This window comes from Perognathus longimembris, chromosome 28, assembly GCF_023159225.1.
Source record: "Perognathus longimembris pacificus isolate PPM17 chromosome 28, ASM2315922v1, whole genome shotgun sequence".
NCBI classification, from domain to species: Eukaryota; Metazoa; Chordata; class Mammalia; order Rodentia; family Heteromyidae; genus Perognathus; species Perognathus longimembris.
This window is the reverse complement of record NC_063188.1, coordinates 1,839,658-1,848,592: the sequence shown is the minus strand read 5'-3', so window position 1 is coordinate 1,848,592 and position 8,935 is coordinate 1,839,658. Positions and strand designations below refer to the sequence as shown.

The following is an 8,935-nucleotide window of genomic DNA, read 5'->3' as shown; positions in this document are numbered from 1 at the left end:
CTTGCCTGACAGGGCATGTCTCCTCTGAGGCCCACTGCTGGGAAATGGTCATGATATCGTTGTGCCCCTGGGAGTGTCGGGGAAGAGACCACGCTCTGTGGGGACCACACACGCACACACGCACACATTGACACTGAATGCTTTGGGTTTTCTGGGGTACATCTTCCTTCCCTCCAACGTAGGACGTCACTTGAGTCTTCCCAGAGTCGTGCTGTTTTCTAGGTTGTAGCACGTTCTTGACTGCCTCACTGGCTCATCTACTCGCTTGGAGGAGGAGCACAAGTAAACTGTGGCTGAAGGCCCTTTGCTTGAAGATCAATCAGCATGCGTGTCCTAGGAAGAGGTGGAGAGTGTGTGACACGGGGCTCTTTCTACTTTGCGAGACAACAGGGAGGCGCTACTCGTAGTGGTAGTGAGAAAGACTTTCCGGCCGGCCTCATGTTCTGCCTGCCTGCAATGGAAGCCAGAGTCCACGTTTCCTGCCATTAGTGTGTCATGGGGGTGGACCTGCGTCTTTGTGGTCCCTGAGGTCTCGTCCACTCTGAGCAATTTCTGCAGATCCTTCTACGGGTCGGGCGGTGGCGGTGGGGAACCAAAAGACCCCTGTTCCAAAAGTGGGAATGCTGACTCTCCTGTCAGCCCGTGGTAGCTCCAGGCAGGATTTTGGGGAGCAGGTGCCACCCCCAGCTTCCTGCTCTCGGTTAGGGCAAGAGGCACGGAGATGACGGCCTTCACATGCAAGCTAGCTGTGTGGATCCCTAGAGGAGAAAGGGCAGAGGCCTGGCAAGAAGTAAACGTGGGTGTCTTGAGGACACTTCAAGGGGTTCTTGTGAGGGGAGGGTTGGGGAAACCTCTGCTGAGCTTTCCAAGTGAATTGTATCCTTCCTTGTGTCCAGCAGGTCTCAGAACACCGTAGACCCTGGAGTGAGAGGAGACATCAGGAGAGCCCAGGCAGCCCCTGCTGGTCAGCAGAGGGAGGTGGCCGCTGTGTGTCTGCCAGGAGCCACGGTGAGGAGACAGGAAACCTTCTGACTGTGGGTGCGCTGTCTTCCCGTCAGCTGCTCTTCCACGGTCTGCCTCATGGAAATGGGCTTAAGGAAGGTGGGCTCAGGGCGTCCGAGGGGACAGTTCTGGCCCTTGCCATTGTGACAGGATGAGCAGGGAGATGGTCCCCATCCACATCACGGCCCCACCTGAGTTTGGCCATGTCCTGCTTTTGGACCTGGACAGGGGTGGCCACATGTGAGGTCTCCCACTGCATTTTGTTTCCATCTCGGGCAAGTGGGACTTGATCTCAGGGTTGGCTGGCCTCAGGCCAGCTCTGGGGAGATGGGGGGCCGGTCACGGCCATGGGACGTTTGGGAGCCTAGAGCGAGCCCAGAAGTGGTGTTCACCCCGGGACAGAGGACACCCTGGCACAGTACAGCCCGCCCATCCTGTCTCGTGGCTGCCCAGTGGTGGGCTTGCAGGATTCGGCCCGAGGGAGGTGAGGTGGTAGGGAAGGTACCCCAGTGCCTCGGCCAAGAGCTTCAGGGGCCAGGAGATGAAAGAGTTTGCGTGGTGAGGCAGTGTCCAGGGGTCCCAGAGGCGATGACACTCAGGTGGTGTCATGGATCTAGGAGAGGTATCCAACCCGAGTGACTCCCCCCCCTCCCCGGGCTGTACCGCACCCCTACACGACCCTCAGGCAGCACCAGAGCCACCAGCTCCTAGCTGCCGGGACCCCAAGGAACCACCCCACTTTGTTCCTCAGGCTCTCAACCGGTAGACCCCCTGGAGCACAGGACTGGCTGCCAAAAGCGATCACCGGTAAAGGGCTTTCTTGTAATAGACCTTGTGGGAGCTGCCAAGGGTGCCGTTGAAAGCTGAGGCCACTCACCGTCTCCTCCCCCTCTCCCCAGGCCTGTCTACCCTGCTTCTTGCCTGCTGCGTTCAATGAGAGCCACGATGCCCTATATCCCAAAGAGCCAGCACGTCTCTGGCGAGGGGTGCTCCGAGACCCCAAGGGAGGCGCGGGGCCTGCTGGGTGGGCTGGTCCCTATGGTGGAGGAGGAGGAGGCGGCCACTGCCACTGCCTCTTCCTGCTTCACTGCTATGCTCCCGGCCTCCCCAAGGGAGGAGCAGTGGGGCCAGGAGGAGGAAGAAGAGGAGGAGGAGGAAGAGGACGAGGAAGAGGAGGCTGCAGCAGCCGCCGCCAGAGCCACTGGCCCTTCCTCCTTTGGTTTTTCCGTGCTCCCCCCCACCCGAAGGGAGGGGCCTGTTCCTCAGGCACCTCCCAGTTTTGGTTTTCCGAGCACCTTCCTTCCCCGCATTGGCTTAGTCTCTGCCCCATGGAAGCAACTCGATGAGGGCACCAGAAGTGTCGTGGTGATTCCTCGTCTGTTCCCCTGGGCTGACCGGGTAGACCCCAAATCCTTGCTGAAAGACGGCCTGTCCTTGGTGCCCTTCCTGCTGCTCAAGTACCACCTGAAGGAGCCCACGAGCAGAGGGGAGCTTCTGAGCCATGTCTGCAGACAGCACCAGGAGTTCTTCCCTATGATCTTCAAGACAGCCTGTGAGTGCATGCTGCTGGTCTTTGGCATTGAGCTGAAGGAAGTGGTGCCCGAGGCCGACTGCTACGTGCTGGTCACTTCCCTGGGGCTCACGTATGATGGGATGCTGAGTGATGTCCGGGGTGTGCCCAAGACGGGCTTCCTGATCATGGTCCTGTGTATCGTCTTCCGGGAGGGCAACCATGTCTCCGATGAGGTGCTCTGGGAGGCGCTGAGTAAGATGGGGGTGTGTCCGGGGAGGAAGCACTACACCTACGGGGACCCCAGGAAGCTCGTGGAAGATTTTGTGCGGGAGCAGTACCTGGAGTACCGGTGGGTGCCCGACAGTGATCCTGCTCGCTATGTGTACCAGTGGGGCCCCAGGGCCCTGGCAGAGACAAGCAAGGCGAAGGTCCTGGAGCAGTGGGTGAACTTCAGTGGGCGTGATCCCAGCTGCTTCTCGTCCCTGTACAAAGAGGCCTTGAGAAAGGAGAAGGAGGCCGCCCAGCAATGAGGGGTAGTGAGGGGTAGATTACCTTCCAGGGGTGGGGGGCAGGTTACCACCAGGACAGAGAGGGGTCAGGGCCACATCCAGTGGCCTCTCCTGCCTCGTGTCACATGAGGCCCGTTGTTTGCTTTTGAGTTTGGAGAGAGGAGTCAGCCTTGTCAGTTGTGTGGCTCCGGGCTGGGTTTGTGAAAACATAGGCTATAATACCTGTGTGGGCAATGTTCAAGTTGACCTTACTTTGGTCTGTCCTTTTCGATGGAAGCTTTATACAGGTTCATCGTCCAAGGCTGTGGATGGCAGTAGTCGCATGTGTATTGCTGTGGATTTTCTTTGAGGGAGAGTGTCTTTCACTGTCCAGCCAACTGGGAACCTGTGGACTTTGGGGGCCTGGGGTGTGTGTGCGGCGGGGGGCGGGGGGGGGGGGGTTGAGAGGTTGGAGGAGGGCCACAAAAAACCAAAAAACAGTTGCAGTAGGTAATGTCCCTTGCAGATGGAAGGGACTCGGCCGAGAAGAGATAATGGCATAAAGAAACGGAGGAAAGAGAAGTTAACTCTTGCCTCCCCTTATTCTGTTGTGTTTCTTTCCTATAATATTAAAAATGTTGCATTTGAGTGTGTAGGCCTGGCTTGACTGTTATTTGGGAATGTCGGTGCCGTGACATGTCCATACGTAAGCACACCCACTGTTTATTCCTGAAGCCTCATTGAGCCCCTGCTCCTGGGATAGTTGAGATGTGTGGTGGGGATCCTAGGGAGCTGGGGCCAGTTGGACAGACGTCTCCCACAGACAGAATGGCTGGTTGTGGCTGGGCCCTGGTGGCTCTCGCCTGTGTAATCCTAGCCACTCAGCAGGCCGAGATCTGAGCACCCGAGTTCAGAGCCGGCCCAGACTCTCCTCTCCAAGTAACCACCCGGAAACCGAAAACGGAGTTGGGGCTTAAAGTGGTAGAGTGGTAGCTATCCTTGAGCAAAAGCGCTCGGAGACAGTGTCCAGATCCTGAATGCCAGCCCCACCTCGGACAACAAGGAAAAAATTTGAAAGACAAAGAACGAATGGCTGGGTGCAGAAGGAGCAAGCAGTTCCACCAGGTGTGCGGGTCAGTCATCCTCTTAACACCGCAGGAAGCAGTAAAAAGAGACAAGGAGGTAGGGCTCCGAAGGAGAGCAGTGCAGTGTCAATAGCCTGAGCCAAGGCGGTCTGGGGCTTAGAGACACCAAAGTTCCTTCCGTAGGAGTTGATTGTTAGGGAGCTTCCTGGTGTCTGCGGACAGATCCTTGGAAGATGGGAACGTGCCCAGAGACCACCGGCATATGCCGCGTGAGGAAAGGGGGGTGCAGGATGCAGGCAAGCACACCCCCGAGGGGTGAGTGACCTTGCTTGTCCTCTGGCTGCTAGAGAGGCTGGCCACATGGGCCAGGCCTTCTGGAAGGGGGCCGAGCCGGGTCGGGGTGGTGTTGCTTAGGGGGCTGAAGGTCCCTTTCAGCTGGGCAGCACTGCGTTGCTGCCATGTCTCCTGGGCAAGGCAGCAAAGCAAAGGCCGGGCACGTGTGGATGGGTGAGGAGGCCGGACAGGGAGATTTGCAGGGAGGCTGGATACTCACACCGCCCTCCTGGCGAAGAGAGGTGTGTTCCAGGGGCGGTCGGGCTGCAGAGGACGCCAAGGCGCTGGACGTGGAGGCACTGTGCTCAGGGGGACTGCCTGCGCCTCTCCTCACACACGTGCAGGCCGAGCTTGCAGAGGCTCCAAGCCTGTGTGTCACAAGAAGGGAGCGGAGCGTGCCAGGGCCAGGCGCTAGGGTACAGGCTGCAGGGGCCCAGTGGAGACTCGCGTGTGACACGTTGCAGAGATGACTTGGGGGGGGGGGCATGCACACCCTGGGTCATCATGCTGTGCCTTGGACACTGGTCCCCGGGCGGCCAAACCCTCAGGCCCCACGGTGGGTGGTGGCGCCGCTGCAGGCCCAGACCCGCAGTCCCTCGCTTCCAGCGACACCAGCAGCACCCAGTGCTGCCCAGATGAGGGAGCTTCCCTGGGATGTGGAGCAGGAGCCCATGGGAGCGCACTTGAATCCCCACCAGGGGATCCCCCACCCCCCACTTAGCCCTGGGACCAAATAGGCACGTCTCCCCCAGCTTCTGGACTGGGGCAGTGCCCGGGGGTGGAGGGGATCAAGTTGAGGGTGAGCAGGGAAACCCCCAGGGCGCCTCCCTGCGCCCAGCCCTTGGCCATTTGCTGGTGGCACAGTGGAGAAGCCCCTGCCATCCGTGGCCACGCAGGACTCTAACAAGTGCGCATCCCACGTCCGGGCGGGGTGGGGCGGGGCGGGGCCGGAGGGTCGCGTCCCAGATCGGAGCGCAGGGTTGGGGCAGAGCCAAGGGCCCTGGACAGCGGGGCATGGACGCCCCGGACGGGGGCGGGCCGGCTGCGCGGGGTCGGGGGGTGGGGGCACCTGTGACTGCCGGCGAGGGGGGCGTGGATCGTGGGGTGGGGGCACCTGTGACTGCCGGCGAGGGGGGCGTGGATCGTGGGGTGGGGGCACCTGTGACTGCCGGCGAGGGGGGCGTGGCGCGGAGCCGGTGATGTCACCCGGGGCCCCCGGGGCCCGCAGCGGCGGTGGCGGCGGGCACAGCCGCCCGGTCCCGTGACCCGTGCGCACCAATGGCCCGGCGGTCTCCAGGGCGACGCGGGGGGTCCGGGCTCCGCCGCCTCCGCCCCCCCCGCCCCGAGTCCGCACTGCAGAGAGTGGTGGCGAGCAGGCGCGGGCGCCCCGGCCCACGTGCCGGAACCAGACAGCCGCCGCCAGACGCGCTGAGCGAGCCGGAGAGCGCGCACCGGCGCAGGACGCACGCGCACCGCGACACCCACCGGGGCCGCCAGCCCAGCCCCGAGCGTGCGCGCCCGCCGCCCGCCGCCCGCCGCCCGCCGCCCGCCTGCCACGGACCCGGGCCGCGACGCTCCTGCCCCAGGACCAGGTACCCGCCAAGCCCGCCCGCCCGCCCGCCGGCTCGCGGGAGGAGGGGGGCGAGGCGTGCGCCCCCGCGGGACCCGGGCAGCCGCCCTGCGCCGCGCCCCCACCCACTGCGGCAGCGCGGGGCGCCGGGCTCGGGGCGCGCACCGACGCCCACCCGACCCGACCCCACCCGCCCCGCCCCGCCCCGCAGGGGCGGCCGACCAGGGGGCGGTGGAAGGCCGCCTTGGGGTCCCCGCGGAGAGGAGCCGGCGCCGGAGCTGGGGGGCACGGGGCTGGGGTGGGCTGCAGGGCGGGCGTTCACCGCGCTCTCACCCCCTCCGCATTCACAGGCAGTGGAGCCCCGGGCCGGTCTTGCCGAGGCCTGGACGCCCGCCGCAGCCCGCTGCCCCCCAGCGCCAGCCCGGCCTGCTCCCAGTGCGGCTCCCCGCCCCTAGTGTCAGCCCGGCCGGGGCCGCAGTCGGGGGCGATGGCGGTGGCGATGCTGCAGGACTGGTGCAGGTGGATGGGCGTCAGCGCCCGCAGGGGCCTGCTCATCCTGGGCATCCCCGAGGACTGTGACGAAGGCGAATTCCAGGAGTCCCTGGAGGCCGCACTGTGGCCCGTGGGCCACTTCACGGTGCTGGGCAAAGTGTTCCGAGAGGAGGATAATGCCACCGCGGCCCTGCTGGAGCTGGACCGGGAAGTCAACTGTGCTTTGGTCCCCAGGGAAATCCCGGGCACCGGCGGCCCCTGGAACGTGGTCTTCGTGCCCGGTTGTGCAGGCGAGGAGGAGTTTCTGGGCCACGTGTTCCACTACCTGGAGCAACAGGGGGAGGTGGTGGAAAGCGACGCAGGGGCCCTGGAGCTGGAGCTGCACACGGACTGCTGGCTCCACTCGGTCAGCCAGGCCGTCCAGCCCTGGGTGGAAATGGTGAGGTACCAGCGCCTGGGCGTGTTTTCTGGGAGGGAGCACCCAGACCCCGGGGAGGAGTCCTTTGAGGCCTGGCTAGACCACACCACCGACATGCTACGTGCGTGGCAGGGGGTCTCGGAAAGGGAGAGGAGGAGGAGGCTAATGGAAGGCTTGCGGGGCACTGCCCTGCAGCTGGTACATGGCCTCCTGGCAGAGAACCCCGCCAGGACCGCCCAGGAGTGCCTGGCGGCCCTGATCCAGGTGTTCGGAGACAATGGCTCCCAGGCCACCATCCGGGTGAAGTGTCTCTCTGCTCAGCAGCAGCCAGGAGAACCCCTGTCGGCCTTCGTGTTGCGGCTGGAAGTGCTGCTACAGAAAGCCATCAAGAAGGGGGCCCTAGCCAGGGCCTCTGTGGACGATGTGCGCCTGAGGCAGCTGCTCACTAGGGCCAACCTGACTGAGCCTCTGGATGAAGCCCTGAGGAAGCTGAGGATGGTCGGCAGGCCTCCAACTTTCCTGGAGATGCTGGGGCTCATTCGGGAGTCCGAGGCATGGGAAGCCAATCTAGCCAGAAGCATGGCGGTCCAGGCAGAGGACGAGGCCCCTGCCCAGCCTGGTGCCCAGGCGTGTGACGCCCTGGCTCATGCCAGGGCTGCTGCTAAGGCAGCGCTTGAGAAGGTGGACGAGGAGGGAGAGGATGTGGAGGAGAGGGAGGAAGAGGAGGAGGAGCAGGAGGAGGACGGGGAGGAGGAGGAGGAGGAGGAAGAGGTGGAAGAGGAGGAGGAGGAGGAGGAGAGGGGGGAGGAGGAGGAGGAGGAGGAGGAGGAGGAAGAGGAGGAGGAGGGGGAAGAACATGGCCATGACCATGCCCCTGCAGGCCTCAGCCAGGGAGGAACCAATGAGGCTCCTGGGGCCCCCACCTCCGCCCAGATGGGCATTGTTTTTGGAGAAGCCCCAGGAGGGCCTGGCTGGCGGCCAGACAACTCCACCTGGGCAGGAGAGCGGGAGGCCGAGGAGCCCTCTGAGGCACCTGCTGAGGGACTCAAGGACGCCTTGGAGGAGCCCGTGAATGAGGATGAGGCAGGGGAGGTGAGTCGCCCCGAGTCCTCCCCAGACAAATAGGCTAAGAAAGCCCAGAGGCCTCCTCTCCTCTCGGGCAGCAGAGCCCTAGAGGCAGAGGGAGCCAAGGCCAGGGCCACCGCCTTACCCCACAGGGGGAGCAGGGTGCGTGAAAGGGCCCTCCCCTAGACCAAAACACCCCGCCTCCCCCCCCCCCCCGCCCCCAGGGCTCCTCATCTCCTCTTGGTACCCTGGACACCACCACCAGCCCTTCCAAGTGAACCGGGTCGCCACGTTTGCCGCCAAATGGGGCAGAGAGTGGCAGGCACCTATCCCCATGAAAGCATCAACACCCCCTCCTCCCCCTTGAGTCCCCATCCCAAACCTCTCCGAGTCCGGCGGTCAGCCTGGAAGTTCCCGTGCTCAACCGGCCGGTCCATGTTCAAAGGGGTCGCCTGAAGACATCCGTTACCCTCACTAGACTGGGAGACATTAGGGCGAAGAGGCCACCGTCTTCCCACCTGTCCCAAGAAGGGGACCCCACCCCAGTTCCATTCACCATCCCTGGACAGGCTACGCCGTGTCCTGGAAAAGCCCACTCTTATCTGTAGGGCCCCTAGTGACCCCTGCTGTCAAGCAAGCACCAACCCCTATGCTAGCCATCCTTCCTGTGCAGAGGTGTGAAGTGTGCATCAAGCCATGGTGGGGATCCTGGCCCACTGGGTCAGCCACGTGCTCCGGCACGTGCCATGAGCTTTGTCCCATGCCAGCCAAAGCTCCGCTTGCTCCTGTCCAGTGTCATGAGCTCAACCTCTGCTTCCTCGGTGTAGATCTAGCCGGCTGCCTGCTGCCGGTTCTCGTGGACCTGTGTGCACGCGTGTGGGTTATGTTCTTCTCTGAGCAGTTCCTCCCCAGTGGCCCTGAGCCCATCCCCGGGAGCCATCAGAAAGGACGGACGATGCGAAGGAATGC

General features: G+C 63.4%; 2 protein-coding genes across 2 annotated transcripts; both read left to right on the top strand.

The window, feature by feature from the left end:
* The first annotated feature begins 1,153 nt into the window (after positions 1–1,153).
* Positions 1,154–3,045, top strand: LOC125344072 (melanoma-associated antigen 4-like). The gene is made up of 3 exons (XM_048336672.1): positions 1,154–1,242; positions 1,902–2,123; positions 2,250–3,045. Exons 1-3 carry the CDS (start codon positions 1,154–1,156, stop codon positions 3,043–3,045), a joined length of 1,107 nt encoding a protein of 368 aa, XP_048192629.1.
* Positions 3,046–6,478: 3,433 nt separating this feature from the next.
* LOC125344071 (paraneoplastic antigen-like protein 6B) lies at positions 6,479–8,799 on the top strand. The gene is made up of 3 exons (XM_048336670.1): positions 6,479–7,603; positions 7,835–7,993; positions 8,794–8,799. Exons 1-3 carry the CDS (start codon positions 6,479–6,481, stop codon positions 8,797–8,799), a joined length of 1,290 nt encoding a protein of 429 aa, XP_048192627.1.
* Positions 8,800–8,935: the final 136 nt, after the last annotated feature.

Excerpts from the sequence above, each read along its gene's own strand:
- LOC125344071 (XM_048336670.1), top strand. The coding sequence starts at position 6,479 with ATGGCGGTGGCGATGCTGCAGGACTGGTGCAGGTGGATGGGCGTCAGC. Across the intron at positions 7,604-7,834 it reads TGGACGAGGAGGGAGAGGAT|ATGGGCATTGTTTTTGGAGA; the intron begins GTGGAGGAGAGG and ends ACCTCCGCCCAG.
- LOC125344072 (XM_048336672.1), top strand. The coding sequence starts at position 1,154 with ATGAGCAGGGAGATGGTCCCCATCCACATCACGGCCCCACCTGAGTTT. Across the intron at positions 1,243-1,901 it reads CTGGACAGGGGTGGCCACAT|GCCTGTCTACCCTGCTTCTT; the intron begins GTGAGGTCTCCC and ends CCCTCTCCCCAG. Across the intron at positions 2,124-2,249 it reads GCCTCCCCAAGGGAGGAGCA|GGAGGGGCCTGTTCCTCAGG; the intron begins GTGGGGCCAGGA and ends CCCCACCCGAAG.